This window comes from Glycine max, chromosome 16 (genome assembly GCF_000004515.6).
Source record: "Glycine max cultivar Williams 82 chromosome 16, Glycine_max_v4.0, whole genome shotgun sequence".
Lineage (NCBI taxonomy): Eukaryota > Viridiplantae > Streptophyta > Magnoliopsida > Fabales > Fabaceae > Glycine > Glycine max.
The window spans coordinates 3,593,464-3,617,254 of NC_038252.2; the positions used below are offsets into that span (position 1 = coordinate 3,593,464).

Below are 23,791 nucleotides of genomic sequence, written 5' to 3' on the forward strand. Positions count from 1 at the left end.
ATCATATTAATTTCTCAATATAATATTAATAAGGTTAGTTTCATGAAATTATTATTCTTTTTCTTCTATTTATTATTTTTTAAATTTGTGTAAAAAAAAATTAAAAATGACATTTATTATGAGAAGGAGAAAATACAATATTATGTCTTTAACCACTATCATCTTACTAATTATATATAAAGTCTAATTTTAATATATTAGTACATTCTAATTTTATATTTGACAAAATAGTTGAGTTAGTTTCTATCTTTTTTATTAGCTGAAAAAATTATTTGGTTGTTTGGCAACCAAACCTTTTTTAGTAGCTTAGTAATTTTTAACATATTTTAAAACCTTACTTGAAGTAACATTTTTTAAAATAGTAACTCCTAATTTTTTATATGTTTTCAACTCTTTTATCTTTGATATATTTATTGTTTTCTTTGTTACCTTTTTAGAAATAAATCTTGGTATTACTATATTTTTATCATCTTATATTTTTCAACTACTCTAATAATTAATTTTATCAAACACTTCTAATTTAATAATCTAATTTTTCAACTTCCAATTTTTCACTTCCACCTACTTTTCAACTAATTTTGTCAACCATAACCTTAATTTTCATTCCCTCTCTCTTTCATTTTATTTTTTTAAAAAAATATTGGGATGTACCAAATGTCTCTTATATGTGATATTAACATAATTTGATAATTTTTTAATAGTATATAGAGTTATTTTTAAAACATTATTTAAAGTAATATTTAGCTTTACTTTCTTATCTTTTACTTTACTTTTATCCTTATATATTGTTGAGTGATACATGGAAAATTTATTTTACTTTACTCTCCCTGTTACTTTTTTTTATAATATTTTTTGTATTTATTTTTTAAATCATTACACTATTTTCATTTTTTCTATTATTATTTTAGAATCGTACTTCAAGATAGTGATAATTAATTAATTCGACAATACTAATAAACAATGATATTTAAAATATACAATGATATTATCATATTAATTAACATAATAAAAATATGACATATACTAATTAAATGTATCCTTTTATTTTATTTTATTTTAAAATTAGTTAAAAATATTTTAAGCTATAATATAAAAATAATAGTAGAAGAGTTCAAAATTAAAATCCAAATAATTGAAACTAAAAATTATAATTAAAATAATTTATCCGTAAACACAAATTTGTAAGAGTTCAAAATTCATTAAAACAACTAAAAATATAATTATTTATAAATATATTTATCTGTAAAATAAAATTAAAAATTATACAAAATAACATAAAAATATGTTCATTTATCTTTTTTATATTTATCAATTACTTTTAAAAAATTATAATAAATATTTATAATTTAATAAAGGTTAAATTAGTTTGTAGGTGTCTGAATTATTATGATAATTTTAATTCGGTTTTTGAACTATTCTCTTTCTTTCATTTAGATCCTTGTGACACTTGTATTTATTTTTAATTAGATTATTTTGTCTAAGTATTGTTATGAAAAATTAATTCTTTGAGTCAATTGTGTGAGTTTACCATAAGATTGATGTGGGGTGAAATTTGGAGAGGCTTGTCATAGAATAATTGGGTTGATTGGACATGAAGAAATAAGAGTACTTGTTGAAGAATCCAATTGAAAATATTGGGTTCACAACCTGAGGTAAAAATATTGACTTGGAGATATAAAAATACTTAATGCAAACATGTAAAAGTTGACATACTAAAATCACAGAAAAATTAATTGTTTTTGGTTAATCTTTTATAATAATAGTTAGACGAAAGGACGTGACTAAAAAGAAGTTCTCTAATTGAAAAAAAATACTAAATAATTCAAGACCTATAAATTAATTTAACGTTTAATAAACTAATATAACAATTTTCAACTCTTAAGTAATAATAAAATTTTATACAATTACAAGCTAACTTTTATACCATGTATGTAAAATCATAAACAGTAAATCACACCTTAATGTATGAAAAAAAAATTGAAAGATATTTAACACTTTAAATAAATCTGAGTACATAAAAAATTAGTCTGTTAACTCTCAATTAAAAAATGTCTTGAGTTAAAAAAAAACTCATAATACTAAAATTAAGCAAAAATAAAATTTGTCTATTACTTACATTAATTTTATGTTTCAGTTTGGTTTTTTAAGTTTAAATTTTTTTACTATAGCCTTTTATAATATTTATTGTGTCTCTATTAGACCATATAGTTATTTTGTCAGTTTTTTACATTAACATTGTTAACTTTGACTTACATATTGGTCGAATCAAGGTTGAATGTAACCTGAAACAAATTTTTAAAAGATATTTTATTACTTTAACTGAGAATTATATGTTTGAATTTTTTATGGTACCAAGAATTTTTAAAGAAGCAAAATGAAGTTTTTTAAATTTAAAGAACCAAACTAAAATTTAAAATATAAATGAGACATCTAAATTTGATTTTACCCTAAAAATTTGTGACTCCCTCCCAGCTTTTTATACTGAGATTACGAGGCTTTTAATTCCACCAACCCCTGCATGTACACGACAAAACAAAAGGCACGTTACACACCTACCGAAGGCTAAAGTCGTCATTTTAGCACTAAGCGTAGGGCAATATGGGTATTCCATTATAGGATGCCAATTAAATAATTATTAGCAACATTTAAAAAACAATAATCTTAAAACACATCGTGCAAACTAGTTCGAACCGTGGGGCCCACCACCAATTCCCCACCAACTTCCATTACCATTACCAACCCCCCCTCTACCCCACCCACTGATTTCCCAAATACTCCTACATTAACATAAGTAAATTTATTACACCATGTTTAAATATATTTTTATTAGAAATTACATATAAATTTCCTTTGATAAAACATAAATTAATTTCTATACTTCACACATAAGTTATTTAGTCATAAAAAGTATGTTAAAATTAGTAAATTAGTAAATAAAAACAGATAAATTTTAACAACACTTTCTATTACACTCTCCGCAATTAATTGAAATTTATAGAAAATGATAATGTTAGTGGATTTCATTTTCCATTTAATAAATCTTTCTTTTCTTTTATTTTTAATTTTTTCTATTAAATTTTAATAAAAACAAAATGTATGTTAAAAAGAATATGTTAGATAGTGTAGTATTAGCATTCCTCAAACAAGTGTTGCATTATTCTCCATAATTTTGTTGCTGAGATTCGGAGGTGTCGTTTATGTGGCGCGTGACGGTCGTGGATGAACGTGTTGTTGTTGGATGCAGATCTTCTACAGTTTAAATATATATGTGGCACGGTGTTCTGTTTGTATCTAACACTCTAACAGTCCACAGGTTCTAAAATAGTGTTTGCAAAAAAAAAAAAAGGCTTAATTACAATTTTCTCCCTTATATATTATAATTGTATAATTTTAATTTTTTAGGTTTGAATTATATAATTGAGTCCTTTAAATTTTGCAAACTTATAATTTTAGTCCTCAAAGTGTAATTTTTATTCTAAAAAAATAATTTCAATGGCCTAATTATAAAATATAAGAAAAAATCATACAGTTATAATACTTGACCACATTATTTGGAGATTAAAATTGAACATTTCCAATATCTAAAAGACTTGATTGATACTCTTTTTGGACTAGTATCTATAAAAAAAAAGTAATATTATACGTTGAACTTAAATGTAAATAAATAACTAATTTTTCTTATTTATCCTTATCGACATCCTTTATTTATAACTCTATTCTTAACGATTCTTTTTATTTATGATGCTAAAGTTTTATAAAAGACATTTCAAAAATAGTTTTATTTTTTACTTTAAGATTAATAAAATTAAATGATATTAATTGATTTTTCAATTAATATGAAATTAATTATTTTTGTTTATATATGAATTTAGAGAGAGTATAATTAAAATTGAGGAGACTAATATGTTTAGTTGTCCGTTTAAAACATGATGCATGCATTTTAAAGTAAATCTAATTGTTTTGTAAAAGAAAAGGTCTGAATACGTTTGTAAATCTCATTCTGTCCACAATAAAATAAGCATGGAATAAAATCACATAATTATAATGTTTAAGAAACTAAAATTTGAATTAAGCTAATATTTTTTTATGAAACAATTAATGGTGGATTGTGAACGGTACATCCTGCAGTTTTGAGATGAAGTGCAGGGGATCGCATTGGGTTGTTGTTGGAAATATGTTTGAAAAGTGCCTTGGAGGAAAATGAAGTGTAAAGTGTGGCTTCACACTTGTCATGCTGGTAGCAGAGGAAGCTAAGTAAGAAAGTAACTTGATAAGGTGAGTGTTTCTGGTTGAGCCGTGTGTAACAAATGACAAAAGTGTTACAGTATTATTATTGGTGATAAACACTCAGGCTTTTGACCTATGTATCACCAAACCAAATAATTTGTTGTAAATAAATATCTTGCTTTTGTTTTCAATGTCAGCCACGAATGTTTATTGTGTGCTAAGTCTAACCTAATGAACAACCTATTATATGGTAATGACAATAAAAGCCAAGAACAATCTTTACCTTCTCTTGTCAGAGTAAATGATTCTTTTTAATGGCATGTCCGAGAGTACATAAAGACATTTCAGATGCATTGTTTGAAAATGCGTATAGTCTATAGAATTTAATTAGCTTTAATATGGATAGTGAATTAAAGTAATTATTATAAAAATTAATAAACTTTTCATATATAATATTTTTTTATTGATTAGCAATAGTCCATCTATAAATTATTTTAATTTACATGTTTAGCTTTTGGTGGTATATACAGTTAAAATATTTTCCATATCCAAGTTAGTTTTAGACTTGGCTATTTTATTAACAGAACAATACAATTCAAAACAGAGAAGAGTTAATTTCAGTCCTACATGATAGTATAAGCAACAGACAGATAAAATTTAAAATAAGAAGAATACAGCCTGTTATATGTCAGAGTAATGTGACTTTTTCTTTTTTATAAAGTACCGAGAATATTCTGTGTGTATATTTAAGCAATTTCATAAATCTTGTACCAAATACTATTAAACGTACCAAAAAAACAAAAGGCTTAAATATAAACCTAATTCATGTACGTTGATGTTTTTTTTTTTTTTTAATTTTGATCTGTGTAAGTTTTTTTTTTTTTTTATATTTTTAGTTTTTATAATTTTGTGTTGTTTTTTAAAATTTTGGTTTCTATATGTTTTTTTCTTTTTTAGTCTTTTGTAAATTAACGATTTTACAATTTTAGTTTCTTTAAGTTTTTTTTTTTCATTTTTAGTTTTTGTAATTTTGTGTATTAAGGAATTAAAAGTAAAAAAACATATAAATTTACGAATAAAGATTTATAAGGATCAGAATATAAAAAAAACAAATCTATATTTAGGTTAAAAATAAAACTATTTTTAAATCAATGCCTACTGATTAACAAACGTCTTTTTTTTATATTAATTGATTAACAAACGTCTGTTAGCACATCATTAGTCTTTCTCGTATAAAGTTGGAATTTTGACTTTGATTTCGAGATAATTTGTTGATAAAAAAATACAGTATATTATTTTATAATATAACGCGGGTTGAAATTGATGGTTTTTCCTAACTTGAATGTATTTAAGTAATAACGAGTTTAATTTGTTTTAAACCAAAATTTGAATTGTGAATGGGAAAAGCGATGAAAGAGCATTGCTCTCTTAACTTAAGTTCACTGAACTTTATTTTTCAAAATAATTGAGGCTCAAAAATAATTTATGATATCAAAGATTTTAAAGATAAGTAAGTATTTGTAAAAGTATCAATGATGTTTTATACGATTCGATTTTCTTGAAAACTAGGTTTTTTAAGGCCTTAAAATTTAGTTGTGACAAAGTTAATTTCATATAATTTTACACTAATTAAAATTGATTTAAAAATAATATACTTTGTTTGAATGATATAAAAAAATTATATAACAAGTCATCAGAACAATAACTTGAAATTATAACTTTTAGAAGAATAGAAAAAACCAATTTTAGTAAACAAAACCAATATTTTTTATTTTTTAATATAAAAATATCACTACTAGATTATTTTTTTTCTTAGCCCTTTAATTTATCAGGGAAAGAAACCTAGTTAATCCAAAATTCAGTCAAAGGATAAATAAAATTTAATCAAGCTAATCTAGAATTTAGTCAAAAGATAAATAAAATTTAATTAAAAATAATTTCTATCAAAGATTAAATTCAAATAATATCCAAATAATTCAATTTTAATTTCAACATATGTCTCCCATCATTTAATTTATTACTACATGATGTAAAGGAAGTTTTTAATTTCCTAAGGATAAAAAATAAATTTTTTTAATCCACTAGATTTAATCTTAGTTTACACGAGATCTCAAACTTAATTATCTATACATTAAAAAAAAGAGAGTAAAGGAAACTTTTATATATTTTTTATATAAAAAAAAAATCTTCTCATTGGGCAATGTGGCGTAATAGTTGAATACACGTGTCCTTCACTCGGTGACAGAAAGTCATGTTACAGCTCCACGTATGATCACAGCATATATTTCCACAACAAACAAATATTAACAATATTTTTTATTAATCACAAGTTAATAAAAATTGTAAAAACTTGATTATATAAAATATAAGATACACAAAAATGTATACTAATTTCTAATAAATTTTAACTGTTACTACAATAAACATGTTCATATGATTGTGCTGCGCATTTCTCAAATGAATGAAGATGTATAAACATTATTTATATGATATTTGATATTTGAGTGAGAAGAATAAAAAGTATAAATATAATAAGTAGTATGATTTAATAGAAAAGAAATGATAAAGTATAAATAAGAGTGTGAATTAGGGGTATAAAAATCAGAAGTGTGGTTAAATTTACACCGACTGGCAGCCATTAGGGGCCACAGAAGCGCGCGTAGATGTAAAACCCCTGCACCCACAAATTCATGGCCATAGAAATAAAAAAAAAGTAGGAATTTTCTTTTAATTAATAAGTCATTAATAGCAAGAATGAAGAAAATGTGAAGAGAAAAGGGAGCTACTCAGATCTGGGGCTGAAAACGGCTATAAATAACCCGTAAACCACTCCTAATACCTCGCACTCTCTTCTCTGCTTCAACTTGCTCCCTCAGAAGCGAAGAAGAAGCCACAGAGAACTAGTCTCCTACTCTCACCCGCAAGGTACGAGACTCTCTCACCGGCTTTCTCTCCCTCTCTCTCTCTCTCTCTCACTTCCTCCTTCCTTTGTTTTCTTAAGTTTCACGATCCGTTCCACAATTCTCATTTTCCCTTACTCTTCTTTCTTCTTTCAACACTTCAATTTCACTCCGTAATTTTCCTCAGATCTACACTTAAAACGTAATGCTCAACTTCTGTGAATGATTGTGACGGTTCTAGATCTGTTGCTATTTGTCGTTGTAATATGTAGATCTGCTCTGGATCTGAATCGATTTTGCTCTTATTTCGCTCTTTTTCTATAACACTATTCAAATCTAGTATTTCTTGATATGAGAATCATTCTTCTACTAAATCGTGTGAACTTATCTTAGTAGCTAAAACTGCTATGTAGTCATTAGTTTATACTCTCTGTGTGTGTGTGTGTTTTCACGTGCTTCTGCTCAACGGATTGGAAATGACAAGTGTGACCTTTCATGCAACATAGGGAATACGAATCTCGCTATGTAGTCTTTCTTGATATATGTGTTGTTGTTAATTTGTCATTATCTCTGAATATTGTTGCACGTGTTATTATGGAAATGAGAAATGTTAGCATCTTACTCTCTGTTCTCTGATGTTGTTTGAAATTTATTGGAATCTTATTTAATCAATGAGTTTCACTTATGATTTTTGTATTTTTCAATGAATTTTAAACTAATGGTGGAGAGTGGAGAGTGAAGAGTGTTTTAGTAGGAGTTAGCTAGAGAGTGAGCTGCTTGCACTCCTGGATATGAGAGATTATTGTAATGATTATTGAATATTGTTGCATGTGTTAATGCGGATATTATTGCCATGATCTATGAATTTTGTTGCATGTGTTATTCGTTGTGAACTGATTTGGGATTTTGATCTGTTGCGACAGAAAAAAATGGCATCTCACATCGTTGGATACCCCCGTATGGGTCCCAAGAGAGAGCTCAAGTTCGCTCTCGAGTCTTTCTGGGATGGCAAGAGCAGCGCCGAGGATTTGCAGAAGGTGTCTTCTGATCTCAGGGCATCCATCTGGAAGCAGATGGCTGATGCTGGGATCAAGTACATCCCCAGCAACACTTTCTCTCACTATGACCAGGTTCTCGACGCCACCGCCACCCTCGGTGCCGTTCCACCAAGGTACGGCTGGACCGGCGGCGAGATTGGGTTTGATACCTACTTCTCCATGGCCAGAGGTAATGCTACCGTGCCAGCTATGGAGATGACCAAGTGGTTCGACACCAACTAGTAAGTGATGATGCCTCCTAATGCTGTCTTCTATTAATGGTGTGTTGTTGTGGTGTAATGATCTGATTCCTGAATTGTTATTTTTGTGTTGATCCAGCCACTTTATTGTCCCTGAATTGGGCCCTGATGTGAACTTCACCTATGCTTCTCACAAGGCTGTTGATGAATACAAGGAGGCCAAGGCGGTATGTGTTTTTTTTTTTTCTATAATTGTGTCAAAACTTAAAAGCCAATTGCAATAGCTTAGCTGAATATAATTGAGAAGCATTGCTGTGTGCAACACTTCATTTAGATAAGGGTGAAATATGAGAAATGATTGTGTTAATTACCACTTGTTGTGAATTTCTCATTTATTGTGGCCAAGAGCAAGTGCGTGACAGGGAATTGTTCTGTTGGCAGTTGTTGTGTTCACATGTTGTCCTGTGTGGGTCATTGTGATAAAAAAGTTGATTTCTTAGCCCTTTTTGTATGCTTGTATGTATCAACATTGTCATTGAATGTATATTTATTTGTCTTGCAGCTTGGAGTGGATACCGTTCCGGTCCTCGTTGGCCCTGTTACATACCTGTTGCTCTCCAAGCCTGCCAAGGGAGTTGAGAAATCCTTTTCTCTCCTCTCTCTCCTTCCCAAGGTTCTTGCTGTCTACAAGTAAGAATTTTAACTTGTTGAGTGTTGTTGTAATTTTCTCTGTATATTCATGTCATTTGTCTAACTTGCTTATAACTATAAACACAGGGAAGTTATTGCTGACCTTAAGGCAGCTGGTGCTTCATGGATTCAGTTTGATGAGCCTACCCTTGTCTTGGACCTTGAGTCTCACAAGTTGCAAGCATTCACTGACGCATATGCAGAACTTGCGCCTGCTTTGTCTGGTTTGAATGTTCTTGTTGAGACCTACTTTGCTGACATCCCTGCTGAGGCATACAAGACCCTCACATCTCTGAATGGCGTCACTGCATATGGATTTGATTTGGTCCGTGGAACCAACACTCTTGATTTGATCAAGGGTGGATTTCCCAGCGGAAAATACCTCTTTGCTGGAGTGGTTGATGGAAGGAACATCTGGGCCAATGACCTTGCTGCTTCTCTCACTACCTTGCAGGGTCTTGAGGGCATTGTGGGCAAAGGTATTTATTAAACATGTGTTTCAGAGTAAATTTTGGGAGACTTTTACAGTTATTATAGTTACCTGATGTATCTATTATTTAAACTGTATGCAGATAAGCTTGTTGTGTCCACCTCCTCCTCCCTTCTTCACACTGCTGTTGATCTAGTTAACGAGACCAAGTTGGATGATGAGATCAAGTCATGGCTAGCTTTTGCTGCCCAAAAAATTGTTGAAGTTAACGCATTGGCTAAAGCATTGTCTGGCCACAAGGATGAGGTAATATAATCTGATTATATATCTGTTTCCTTAAAACAATGCAACATGCTATTTATTGGGGCCAAATATAACTACACACAACTAGAAGGTTTTCATTAAAAATATTAAGTTACAATAAGATCATATTTTAATATAAATATTATATAATTTCATAAATTGGCGAATAAGATTTCTTTTTTTTATACAAAGAGTTGAAAGAGTGGAATAGTGCAATGGAAAGAGAAACAAATTAAATGAATAAAGAGAAGCAAAAAAAAGTATATCACAAGAATTAGAATTAAGAAAATTCATGATTAATTTTGGAACTATGAGAAAAAAAATATTATGCAAATTCCTATTTGTTTCATCACACAATTCACTAATGAAAAATATCTTGTGGTTTCATTCTCAGGCCTTCTTCTCTGGTAATGCTGCTGCTCTGGCTTCAAGGAAGTCTTCTCCAAGAGTGACCAACGAGGCTGTTCAGAAGGCTGTGAGTGCTTTTATTTCAACTGCCCTTTTTGTTAACTTGGATATGTTGTAATATTTATTCTGCTGTTACTCATGGCTTCTTTTCTTTCCTCTCAGGCTGCTGCATTGAAGGGTTCAGATCATCGCCGTGCAACAAATGTCAGTGCCAGACTGGATTCTCAACAAAAGAAGCTCAACCTTCCAATCCTGCCAACCACCACTATTGGATCCTTCCCTCAGACTGTAGAACTGAGGAGGGTACGCCGTGAATTCAAGGCTAACAAGTGAGAATGCTGAGACTGCTGATCTCTGCCTTGTTTTCATTGATCATGTGCCTTTCTTTTACTGATCATTATGCTGTTTTCTTCAGGATCTCCGAGGAAGAGTATGTAAAGTCAATTAAGGAGGAAATTCGCAAAGTTGTTGAGCTTCAAGAAGAGCTTGATATTGATGTTCTTGTTCATGGAGAACCAGAGGTCCGCTCTCATTTCATAACATGACTAAATATTAGTCTTTTGAATTGAAGATAGCTTCTTTCTTTCTGAAGAGCAACTACTCTTTGCATATTTTCTTTCCTTATTGTTAGATTGCTGATTCCAAAATTGCAGCACCTCCAACTAATTGTATATGCATTTCACTGCAGAGAAATGATATGGTTGAGTACTTCGGTGAACAATTGTCAGGCTTTGCCTTCACCGTTAATGGGTGGGTGCAATCCTATGGTTCCCGTTGCGTGAAGCCACCGATCATCTATGGTGATGTGAGCCGCCCAAAGCCAATGACCGTCTTCTGGTCATCTCTGGCTCAGAGCTTTACCAAGCGCCCAATGAAGGGAATGCTTACCGGTCCTGTTACCATTCTCAACTGGTCCTTTGTTAGAAATGACCAACCTAGGTATAAACTCCACACCGAAAAATGAACATCAAGGAGGGTAACGTGAAGTTAACAATTATTCACCACGTTGCTGTTTCTAACTTTAGTGTATGAATCCATCTGCAGATCTGAGACCACCTACCAGATTGCTTTGTCTATCAAGGACGAAGTGGAAGACCTTGAAAAGGCTGGCATCACTGTTATCCAAATTGATGAAGCTGCTTTGAGAGAGGGTCTTCCACTGAGGAAATCAGAGCAAGCTCACTACTTGGACTGGGCTGTCCATGCCTTCAGAATCACCAATGTTGGTGTCCAGGATACCACCCAGGTACACTCTTTTGGATCATCGCAAATCACTGAATTAGAAATTTTTTTTGTTCATCCTCATTTTCACATATGTTGTAATAATCAACTTTTCGTATTGACAGATCCACACTCACATGTGCTACTCGAACTTCAACGACATCATCCACTCCATCATCGACATGGACGCCGATGTTATCACCATTGAGAACTCTCGCTCCGACGAGAAGCTTCTGTCAGTCTTCCGCGAAGGTGTGAAGTATGGTGCTGGAATTGGCCCTGGTGTCTATGACATCCACTCCCCAAGAATACCACCAACTGAAGAAATTGCTGACAGAATCAACAAGATGCTGGCAGTGCTCGAGAAGAACATCTTGTGGGTGAACCCTGACTGTGGGCTCAAGACCCGTAAGTACACTGAGGTGAAGCCAGCCCTCACAAACATGGTTGCCGCAGCAAAACTCATCCGCAACGAACTTGCCAAGTGAATGGTATAAGAAAGTAGAATCTTCCAAGTCATTTGGTTCTGCTTTATATTATAATACACCAAAGAAAAATTTTCTCTATATTGGGTTGTTTCAATAACTGTGTGTGGAATATTTAGGTGTCTTAGCATGCTCTGTGAGCAATTGATTCTTCCTCAACCCCTCCCCCCTTATTTTTCCCCACTCCTGTTTTCCCTAATGAATGTTGTATCTTTGCGGCTTCGCCGCAATCCTTATTGATCTGGAATTTTACCAGTTTTGTGCAAATAACTATGAGCATCTATATCGAGTATTTCAAAATACATGCTTAAGAAAAAAAGGTTTCAGAGTATTTCTTTTTTCTTAAAAACAAACTAATTAATTCCTTGACTAATTAATAAGCTATAGCTATTTGGATTACATTATCGTAAACATTCTTATATAACCTAAATTTACGGATGTAACCACACTTATAATGGGAAAACAAACATTTGGCTAAGCTCGTAAATATTTTTTCACATACTAAAGAGTAGTTTTTTTTTTATAATTTCACTGAGATGTGATAACATTGTACACTTGAGATTCTGTAACTGAGGGCATTTTACCCTGAAAGGGAAAAGGCAGCAAATGTGGCACGAAGAAGCTGATATTGACACAGCAAAGATGAAGGGGAGCAAGAAGTGTCAAATTGGATCACATTTGAGTAATATTGTTTTTCTATTGTGTATGTAGAAGATTATCCGCGGTTTCCCCATGGACCAAGACATCATTGAGCTCACCTAGGAGTCTTAAGTGCCTTAATACATTCGTTCTTGAAATCTTGTCAGCCTTATAAGGGAATAAGATTAAGGCTAACAACATTTCCAATCAAAGTGTATTAAAGTTATAATATGAGTTCACTTTTGTTGGCCAACGATATGATTTTAAATGCCATATGAATTCACTTTGTAATAAGAATTTAATACATTTTTTTATTATGTTTTTGGTCTTGATTTTTTTTTAGTTTTCACTCTTAATCTCTAAATTAAATTTTGACTAGTCTCTGTTCCTATGGCATTACAAAGTAATTTAAAAAAGAAAATCGTCACAAAACATAATTAAATAATAATAAAAATAATATCACATCATCATTTAACAATTGTATTTGATGGTAAAAACTAAAATTATTAACAAAATAAAATTTTAAAGATTAAGATCAATCAAAATTTAATTCAGGAACTAAAAATGAAAACTAAAAAATATGCAGGATCCAAAATATAGTTAATCTTTTTTTTCCAAAATTAGCCAGATTAGAGGTTTTATATAATTACTTTTAATTTAGTAGCTTGTGAAGCGTTTGTAGTCCAACGGTTAGGATAATTGCCTTCCAAGCAATAGACCCGGGTTCGACTCCCGGCAAACGCAATGTCATATTTTTTGTACCAAAAATTAGACTTAATGATTTAATGTATCTTTCATTAATTATCTTGCAGAGTCAATACTAATAATTCATCAATGTATGTGACAAAATCCCTTGACGATGGATATATTTGTCCTTACATGTTGTAAGTTGACTTAAGCATTGAATTTTGTCATAGACACACGCAACATCTGTACAATAACCAATGTCAATGCTATGCCCAAACGAAAAACTTTAGTCTACGTATTTATTCCAAGTGGGTGGGCCGTCCTTAACGTTATTTCTTATTTTCATACAAAATTATTCTATTTGTTTTATTTTCAGGGGATGTTTGATAGGAGACGAATTTTTAGTTTTCTGGGAATTATAGGTTGAAAATTTTAATTTTTCATGTTTAGTATGCATTTTAAAAGAATAACATTCCTGGATAAAGAGATTTCTCAAAAATGTTTTTAATCAGTTTCTCACGAAAATTTTGAAAGATGATCTTCTGATTTTTTTTTTTACTAAAATAAAAAAATTTATATTCTTACTTAAATTATATAATGTGGTAAATAATTAAAATAATCGATCAAAATGATTAACCAAATAAATTTTATTCATTTTAGGAAATATGATTCTTAAGATTTATGATTTTCAGGAATGAAAAAATTTCTTTCCTACCAAATTTCCCTTACCTTGTGTTTGGATGAATATTTTTAAGAAAGTAATTTATTTTAAATGGGATATTGAATATCTATCATTTTAAATTTAGTGTTTGGATAATAATTTAAAGGAAATTAAATATCTATCATTTTAAATTTAGTGTTTGGATAATCTTTGTTAAAATTGAAAATTTGAAATTCCGTTGAAAGAGTTGGAATTTTTAAAATCATTCATTTGCAGACATAAGAGTGTCTCAAACTCAATGATATTTTTCTCTTGTATGTGTATTTTCTTTCCTATCCCTCCCAATTGTGCATCCATGATTATTTTTCTCTAGCGAACCTTCCTCACTGAAATCCCAACCCGTCAATGATCATCTTTGCCAGAGCCCCAACCCGTTGATGATCATTTCCACACTCTCCAACATAGAATCCAAATCAGCGGCAGGAAGAGTTGAACCAAATCACCGATAAAGAGAGAAGATTAACCAGCGAACCTCCACTTGGGCTTAAAGATCACCACCAACCAGAAATCACTATGGTGGAGTGTTTTGTAGTACAATGGTGCTGGTGCAACACTGCAACTATAGCAATGCTCACTGTTTGAGTGTGCTGTGTTGCAGAGAGAAAGTGAGGAGCGACAAAAAAAAACTTATTTAAAATTAATAATTAATAACAATTTTGAATTTATGTGAAAATAGATTCAAAATTTAAATAATCCAAACAAGTTATTTTGTAATTGAATGAAATTTAATTGCTTTCAATTGAATTACTTGCATTTCAAATTTTTTAGCATTTTGAAAATTCTCTATCCAAACACATGGTTAAGGATTTGTATCAAAACTATACTAATAATAAAATCTTTCTTTTCATTGAGTTTTGTTATTAAAAATACAGAAAAAATATATTTTTTCCAAATTAAACTAAGACAGGACTAGGTGTTTCCCGTAAATTAATGCGTGAAAGCATGCAATAGCACAAGTGGCTAGTCTGAAACACCTTTAGCTATTTAGATAATTTTATTATTATGTCTACCTAAACGCTTCTTTTTGTGGTGCTTCTCTTAATCATATGATTTTGTACAAATTTCAAGAGTACAAATTAATCATTTGAAATAATTGATTGGGAGGGTATGGTTTTGTTAACGTGATTATAGTACAAATATATGTGGTGAAACAACCAGTATTCTCCTTCACAATACAAGTACACTAGTATGGTTATTTAGTGCGTGTTTGTATCTATGTTCAGTCCACCTAAACGCCAATCCAAGGTCCCCATGCTTCTCCGTTTTTACATGGGAAAGTGGAAAACTTATGTTCAACGTGGTTGAAACAGTTTTCCAAACACACCCTAAGTGATTTCAACAACAGTGAATGATGACATGTTACCATCAGCTACTGTGATAGTTGCTGAGATAGACACTCCAACATTCTTGGAGATTCCATGACATCTTGAGAATAAAGTCCATAGCCTATTCTCATATTCTGCATCTCTATGATGACTTTTAAAAGGATTTTCCTCAATCACCTCTTTCTAAATAAAGTAAATATTGAATGTTTTCATGTTTCCAAACATTGAATAATATATTCACTTGTGTTTCATTTAATTCTTTCTTTATAAAATATTAGAAAACTAATGGAAGAATATATAAGAGATTACATTACCCATTTTCTAAACCGTTTACAAATCCTAAACCTCAGCTTCAAACCTTTGGCACTTGTCCTTAAAGTTTGTAATACTTGACAAGCTTTGAACTCCACTTTCAATAAAAAAAAATACTTTACAGCATTTAATCAAGGCAATGATAATCAAAATTTTCCAAATTATCCGCTAAAGCTTAACAGTTCCTCTCTAGAGACATCATTAATGTGCCAACCTGTACTTGCCATAAAAATGGATACAAATTTTAAGCTACAAAATTGGGTAGAATCCAAAATTTACTTTCACATCAAAATTCCTTCCACATTATTAAGGGCCCTTTTTGCTAACTTAAACTTTTGACTTAGATCTTTATTGTTTTTCACAATATACTCCTTTATGAAAAACTCAAGGCCTTGCCTAAAACTTTCAAGTTCAGGGGTCACTGCTGCACGTGTGAAGATATTCCATACCAGGTTTTCAGGATACTCTAAAATGGACTCAAACAGAATGCGGAAATGCATGATCCTTTTTGGTGTCAATAGGGTGATATCATTCAGATCCACAGTCTTCAAAACAGAAAGGGAGAGAGTGAAAGAGGAAACCATTTCAGCCACAAATTTTGCAAGATGCATTGACCTCATTAGCGGCATTGACTCCAGGTCCTTAAACTGGTCCCACAGGCAAAACTGCAAATAAAATCATTGGAAAAGAACATATGAAAACGGTTCATACAGTAATGTATTATTATAAAAATATCTAGTAAAATAACACGATTCAGATTCCAATTCCTAAGCATGGATTGTTGTAAACCTCTTAGCCATGGTTCACCAATTTTAAGAGAATTTGAAAGTCAATATGCCTATATGTATATATGAAAAAAAACTAGAACATGTTAACTTGCTCTTGTTATTGCAAGCAATATCATCAATTTCTAAGGTATAAGAAAATCTTTGAGAAAGTCTAGCTATTAGTAGGTTCATTTTTTTTCTTTTTTAGAAAAAAGTAAATGTTTCAGAGAGAGTAGAGATTTAGAAAGTAGTAAATAGATTTAGAAAATTTATTAACAAAACATCTAAATCCATGAAACTAAAAATGTACCATTACCACCGGAAGGCCTCATGGAGTGCAAATAATTTGTTAGCTGTTAAAAATAAATAAATTTGTTTATCAAATTCATTTTGCTTAAGAAATTCATTAGACAATCTCAATGCAAACAATTCAAGCTATCTGATAATATTCCCTAAAAAAAACCTGAAGTATTCAGTTTAATTGTTTCTTATTGGGATTTGCATCCTAATTTTTCAGATTGCACCTCAATACAATATGCCCAAAATAGATATAAAAGGAGATTTTGTTGGTTGTTGATTCAACTCGACATGCACTTTTGGAGTAAGGAGACAAAAGCTGTGCACATTTTATGAGACAGTTTGATCCACTTTGGATGATTTTCATCCAATTCATTTTAAAGGTTTTGCTGTTTTGGCAGGAGGGAGAAAAGTGCTTTTTCTTTTGGTACTGGACATGCAAACCCTTGCATAAGGTGCATCTATCAATTCACAATTCAACAATTATGATGCACTCCTCATATTTTTCATAACAAATGCTCCTCTTGTCATATTTTTCCTCTATGTAAGTAGTTATAAAATGTAACTGTTTTGACTCATGAAGCAAATACTACACAATTCTACAATTTAGTTCTTATCTAAATCCTACAAGGAGAGAAAATCAATACCTGTAGAGTAAACTTGTGATTTTTGTCATGCTCGCATAACTTGGAAGCCAGCACTGTATAATACTTGTTAAAAACTTTCTCTTGCAAGCAACACTCCACAAGAACCCGCATGATATCTCTGTCCTGTATATCACAAGATAGAAGGCTGCAGAATTGAAATAAAACATTTCTAAAGTTTAAAAAAATGAAGGAAATGAAAGGCTTACCTGCTTGCCTGGTAACTCCAATCTTAGAAGCTTCTCAAATGCATCAAGATAGTCCTCCCCACTCATTATTATACAAAAGATTGCCCTTCGGGCATCTGTGTTCATCTTTTGAGCAGCAGCGAGCTGAAGCATTCTTTGGGTTTCATGAACATCCTTGTCTATTCTGTTGGCAACTTCTTCAACATTACCTGTTGAAGAAGCCACATCCCCAGACAACCACCATTGGCCCTTCTTGTCAGGATCAAGTAACTTGCTCCATTTAAACCCTCTAATCAAAATGTCATCAACTCTCAACTGAAAACAAAATTTAAATTAAGAATTTGAAGGGCATATGAATGTCTTTTGAATAACAACAATTCAAATGATGATCACAAGTATCTTTTTCACAATACATATGCTGTGCAAAAGACAAAACAACTAAAAGATGCAGAAATCAATCAACTTGAGAGCTACCAAGCAGATGAAGTCTGGAAAGTTAGTAAACAAGAGTATGAATCTTCTTTTAACAAAGAGAGCAAAAAAAATTGAGGCTGATATTGTGAAGAAATTTAAAACCTTTGAAAATTTTACAAGATCATCTGTTCTGAAACTACTCGCATCGTAAGAATGGAACTCAACACTGTCTTTCAACAAGCCAAGAATTTCAACTGTCAAAGACACTCCCTAAACCATAATACCTAAGCTTGGATCTTCAATTATATATGTTTGAATAGCTCTAAAGAAAGTACATTATTTGGTCTTATGAACAGTAGCATTTGCAGCAAGGATGCTCGGCCACAGGAACATCATTTCTTAGATGACCAAGTAAGTTATCCAGAAAAAAAGGGATTGCCTTAGCAAAGCACAACCAACATATAACTTAGCTTTCTTTTTAGCAAAGTACAAGGTAATGTTTTATTTTATTTTTGAGAAAAAAAATATAATGGAACATAACAGGTAATATCTTTGCAAAAAGAAACTTCAACAACAAACAATGCCACAAAACACAAATTAGAGACAGGGTACCTTTTGTAACCACTTCTTAATCCGAGTGTGATGTGCAGAGTCCTCATTTGGCTTTCTTTTGTTATTCTTGATGTCACATACGATTTCAAGCATGAACTCCATCTACAAGTGTTACCAAGTAATCAGTACTGAATGTGTGTAGAAAAAATAGTTTTTTCCCTTTTATGATAAAACAAAGCATGCTCACTCTTTTACTATTTTGCTTTTCATTGTCATCTCCAGAGGAAGCCTTCAACTTATTTGATGTATTCTGAATACTAAGAATGAAATCTTTCATGGCAGCTGGATCATCAGCCCTTATTTTCATCCCACAACCTATTCAGACAAATAAAATAAAAATAAATCAGATGGTTCACTAATTGATCAAGTTCCGTTGTAAATTATACAGAGAAGTAGCCACTGTATATTACATGGAATCATCAGTTCAGATAATTAAGGGGATAAATGTATGAGTGAAGAGAGGAAAGAGGTAAAAACCACATACACAAATTTACAACCACCACCACCAAAGCCTTTTTCCCACTAGGTTGTGCCAGCTACAGAAATCAAATGATGCCATGTGTTCTATCATGAATCCTTAGAAAATCCATTTATAGATTTATTTTTAATGGTTTCACCTAGACCTTTCTTGGTCTCCTAGTCCTACATCTAATTATATGGCTATCCAGCATCTGGTTCACTCCGTAGTCCATACTGTGTTTTTATTAGCCTTCTTCTCACAAGGCCAAACCACCTTAGGCAAGATTATACCATCTTTTCCTCAACAGATGCTACCCTACTTTCTCTCTAATGTATGCATTTTTTATCCTCTATCTTGTATGTACACTCATCTACCACAGCATTATTATCTCTGCAACACTAAGTTTAATAGCTTATGCTCCTAGTGACTGTCTTTATAGCCCAACATTCTGCTCCATAGTTCATACAGCATCAAAATCTTATGGTTGAAACTCAAGTGGTAGAAATGATTAAAATAAAGCAAACAGAAGAGATCTGTCTTGCAGATATAAAAAATGAGGAATGTAAGAATACCCATAGTGCTTGATACACTATCAGAATTTTTCAGTGAAGATACCACAACCAAGCTTGGTTAGATCTATGAACAAACCAAAGGTTGCACTGTATGACTATAGCTATCTGACAATCTTAAGTTTGTCAAAGTAGTCCCATGCAAACCCAACAAAACAAAATGGATATGGTATCAACAAACACAAAAAGCCTTTAAAGGAAAAGAATCCATTTCACCAGTAATCACTTCAATGGGGTACTTCCATTAAATGCTTAAGCATATGATGATATAGCAGTCTGCTAGAGATAAGGATTACTAGGAAACTTTTATATAAACCTCTACCATTTACATACATGGAAGCTCTAACTAGAACTGAACACAAACCAAAAACTAAAAAGACAGAACACTTACATTGTAACAATGCCAAAATGATAGATACATCTGCCTCAGTTAAACGCTTGCTCAGCATGACCAGAAAGTCATATATTAAATCACTGAAAAAGCATTACAAGATATATTTTAGAAAAATGTAGTTAACAAAAAGTTAATATAAAGTGTTTGGTGCAGTACAGTTTACCCACCTAGAACAGACTCCAAATATGCATAAATAGGATAAGAGAAGAGTAAGATTCCGCAAGGAGAGATTGTCTTCTTTATTGTACTCATCCTGGGCAGAAAATATACGAAGATTATAACTTTTGTAATCTCTAAAACACTGTAATGAGAGCAAAAGGTGGTCTGGAGAAGAAACTAAAACTGAAAAGGGAAATGAGTAAAAAACATATCAGCAAATCGGTTTTTAATTTATTTGTTTGCATGATATACCTCAAAGCATTTTGCAAAGGAAGCCATAAACTTTGCACTGAAGTCAACACCGACCAAACATGCCATCCCAGCAACAAATGCAGCAAAAACAGCAGCATACCTTCACAAGAAAAAAAATTTCAGTTACAATGAACACAACAACATAAAAAGGCTAGAAAGATAGAAAGCAGGAACAGCCACCAGGAAAAATTACAGGAATTAGGATTGCCACAGGGACAAACATAGTATTTAACACAGGATAAAGGACGAAGAATCTGACATCTCCAAAGACCAAATAAAACTTTCTGAATCCCTACACAATGCTTACAATAATAACAATGGCCTCAATCTCGACACCCAAGATTAATTATTCTAAACTATACAGATTCCTGCACCAGAGTATCTAGAGTGATTCAATCATATCTTAGATATCACTGTCAAACAAGCTTTTTTAACCATGTTTTACCTTCTCATATGGACAAAGAATATCCTCAACCTCTTCCTTTTCCTATGCCATTAATGTTGTATGTTTTCACATTTCCTGGTTGGAGCATCTGAATATAAGGCTTAAGGCTAAAACTAAATCTGACAGAATCCTTATACAATCAATCTTTAAAAGCTTAAATTCATCTTATCCTATCGTTTAAGACTACAACTAAATTCGATTGAATATCTTCATTTATTTTCTGACCTTCCCCTAAAACCAAAATAGAGCTCAACAAATTGCCTCCAACATAAAAAAACAAAAAATCAAGGATTTAGCAACTTCACTGAGGGAGGTAAGAGTAGTAAGGCAAAAATCCTTAACTGTTGATTTCCACGAGGACCACTAGAACATGATGCCAAAACTTCCTCAGTCAAGATCTGTGTAGCAACACTACGAGCAACAGACTGCAACGGATTACATCATAGAAGTTAAGTAACTATTAAAACTCCAGAGGAACAAAACTGCTTTTGTTTCAAAGAAGCTACTAGTATGGAAAAATAAAACATAAGAAACATAGGCATATAAGTATGTATGTTGAGTGGACAAATCAATTAGTTGGAATAGTAACTATCCTTTGAAAAATCATTGCACCAGAAGTTCCCAATAGTTAATATGATCCTATATGATTCAATTTAAAGCATAAACAGCAGGGGAAGAGTAGCAGCACAAACGATTTTACAATGATCACTCATTCTTTACGTGGAGAAGATAACCAAGATGATTCAACAAAAAAAAAATGTTCTACCAAACTTGTTCTAATTCATAAAAGTTATCAATCTATGCCCTAAAGTGACTTCAACCTCCATGCTGGAGTTAGCAAAAGGTCTTCGTACTTTATTTCTTCCAAACTAATTAAACTTTGACAAGGCAACAGTGGAATAAGATTAATCACTTTATCTTTAGAAATGGGCACAACCTCACAAATAATTTAAAAAGATAAGCTCTTTTCAATTAAAAAATGTTAAGTGCAATAGCGGAATAAAAGGGATGGGGGGGAGACTAAGTTTTAAGCCTTCCTAGAATCATCTTCATCCTCTTGCTCACCTCTCCTTTTATCCATTTCAAAACAAACTCATAATTTTGTTACAAGAAATCAAACAAACATTAATTTGCAAGACTGCTATATGAGCGACATACCTGAAAGATCAAGGACAATTCCCCAGTAATTGACTCAACATTAGATTCAGAAAGTCTATTAAGAAGGCCTGAAGAAAAAAGTTCAAGTAGAAAGAAAAGCAATTAATGGTATACAATTAAAAATGCCAATTCAAAACAAAGCCTATCCTACTTACCACGCACACGTCTTCGAATTTGAGTATGCTCTTCAGGTTCATTGCCTGCACGAGCTCTCAAGTGAGGCGCTATATATTTTTCTTTGGCTTTCTTTTCCGGAACTTCAGCAGGAGCATCCCCCAATTCCGCTTCCATTCCACAAGATTTCATAGGCTTGGATATGCCAACACCATCATCCTCCGCATTGTCTTCCTTCTGTTGACCCGACAATTTGCTTTTCTTAATTTTCTTCCTTGAAGGTGCACTATCAGGAACATCATCCGATTCTACGTCTTCTTCAGAAGTTTCTACATGCCGTGATACATCATCCATTGCTTCCACTTTCATTCTTTTCTTTGAAAACTTGTCCTTCTTAGTCGATGAGCTCTTCTTCAATCTCTTCGTGGACAATTCACCAGTACCAAGAACCCCCCCTTCTCCCATGAAATCAAAAGCTGACGACATTCCATCGAGTATTATGTTCAGCCCATCATCCAGTCCCCTCAATTTTCCTTCCTTCACCTTGAGCTTCTTGGAAAGCTTCCTTTCAAGTTCTAGATCCTTTTTGGCAGCTATAGAAACATCCTGCAGGCCCATCATCTCCACCATGCTCTTGCTGGAACATTTGTTAGAAAAACCCTTCTTTGTTTTCTTCTTTTTCTTTGCAACAGAACCACCATGTTCTTCCTCTGACAACATGTATTCTTCATCTGTCTCATGTTTCCTAGAGTAAGATTCCAACTTCTCAATTTGTGTTTCCTTGACACTAGGACTAACTGATGTGTCGGATTTGCTTTTAGTTTCTAACTCTGAATCTGAATTGTTGCCATGTTTTTTCAAAGCTCGAGATTTCTATACAACAAGAAATTAAAAATAAAATTTTCATTGTTTTTATAAGAAAACAATACATACAAATAAAACAAAAAAAAAAAAAGCTATGATAGAGTTACCTGGTGGAGGAGCCAGGAGTGATGTTTTGATGCATTCTTTGCCAAGCGGGATTCTTTCCTTCGTTCCCGGCGCGATTTCTCCAAGGTTTGCTTCTCTGAAATGTAGTTTATTCAAAAACACACCCAATAAAAAAGAAAGAAATTGAAATGCAAAACTGAAAAATAATAAATTTTAAAGTTTAAAGGAAAGAGGGTTACCCATGCTTTGCTTCGGAAGTGAAGCTGAGAAAAGGGTGTGAAGGTTAGAGGAATAATGGTGCCGGTGAAGACGCAGAACGGCGAGAACGAACCTGAGGAAGAAGACGATTGTTGCTGGGTTTGAAATTTGGGCAATAGGTCACTTCATCGGCCTGAAAATTAAAGGCCCATTCGTTAAGGCGGGGTTTGTGGGCTATTGTATACTGCACATATATTATTGCATCCTACACCTCTCATTACATTTGGGAAATTTCGGAAAGTTCATTTCAGAATATAAATTGAATGAGCTTTCTAGAATGCTATGAGGTGTCCGATGCAATAGTAGGAGTGCAGGATATAAATGCTATGTTTGTGATGCTATTTGATTTGGTTTGGGTTTTCTTTTAATAAATCATTTGAACTAAACATAAAAAATAAAAAAATTATATATAGTTCGATTTGAAAATATTATATCCAGATCAATCTTTTCTAGTTTCGTTTGGATTGATTTAGCGATTTTTAATATTTTTAATTTTATTTTTGGGTGGTTTTTTAAAATATTTAATTTAACTAAAAAAATGACAT

General features: G+C 32.0%; 2 protein-coding genes and 1 non-coding gene across 4 annotated transcripts; 2 read left to right on the top strand and 1 right to left on the bottom strand.

Annotated features, from left to right (window-relative positions):
- Window positions 1–7,084: 7,084 nt before the first annotated feature.
- LOC547643 (methionine synthase) lies at window positions 7,085–12,220 on the top strand. Of its 2 annotated transcripts, none has more exon segments than NM_001248865.1 (12): window positions 7,085–7,152; window positions 8,051–8,406; window positions 8,504–8,591; window positions 8,927–9,054; window positions 9,142–9,533; window positions 9,627–9,790; window positions 10,182–10,262; window positions 10,358–10,524; window positions 10,611–10,716; window positions 10,884–11,134; window positions 11,240–11,441; window positions 11,542–12,220. In NM_001248865.1, coding segments are annotated over 11 exon segments (2,292 nt in total). In that variant the 5' UTR covers window positions 7,085–7,152; window positions 8,051–8,056; the 3' UTR covers window positions 11,905–12,220.
- Window positions 12,221–13,212: 992 nt separating this feature from the next.
- Window positions 13,213–13,284, top strand: TRNAG-UCC (transfer RNA glycine (anticodon UCC)). Its single transcript has one exon. It is a non-coding gene; the product is annotated as a tRNA-Gly (tRNA).
- A 2,502-nt stretch (window positions 13,285–15,786) lies between these two features.
- Window positions 15,787–23,586, bottom strand: LOC100778579 (nucleolar MIF4G domain-containing protein 1). Its single transcript, XM_003548417.5, has 13 exons — window positions 23,228–23,586; window positions 23,030–23,124; window positions 22,100–22,931; window positions 21,945–22,012; window positions 21,129–21,211; window positions 20,342–20,441; window positions 20,098–20,183; window positions 19,928–20,010; window positions 18,695–18,822; window positions 18,508–18,609; window positions 17,503–17,796; window positions 17,297–17,419; window positions 15,787–16,250 (listed from the first exon to the last, which is right to left on the bottom strand). Exons 1-13 carry the CDS (start codon window positions 23,229–23,231, stop codon window positions 15,867–15,869), a joined length of 2,382 nt encoding a protein of 793 aa, XP_003548465.1. The 5' UTR covers window positions 23,232–23,586; the 3' UTR covers window positions 15,787–15,866.
- Between the last annotated feature and the right edge of the window lie 205 nt (window positions 23,587–23,791).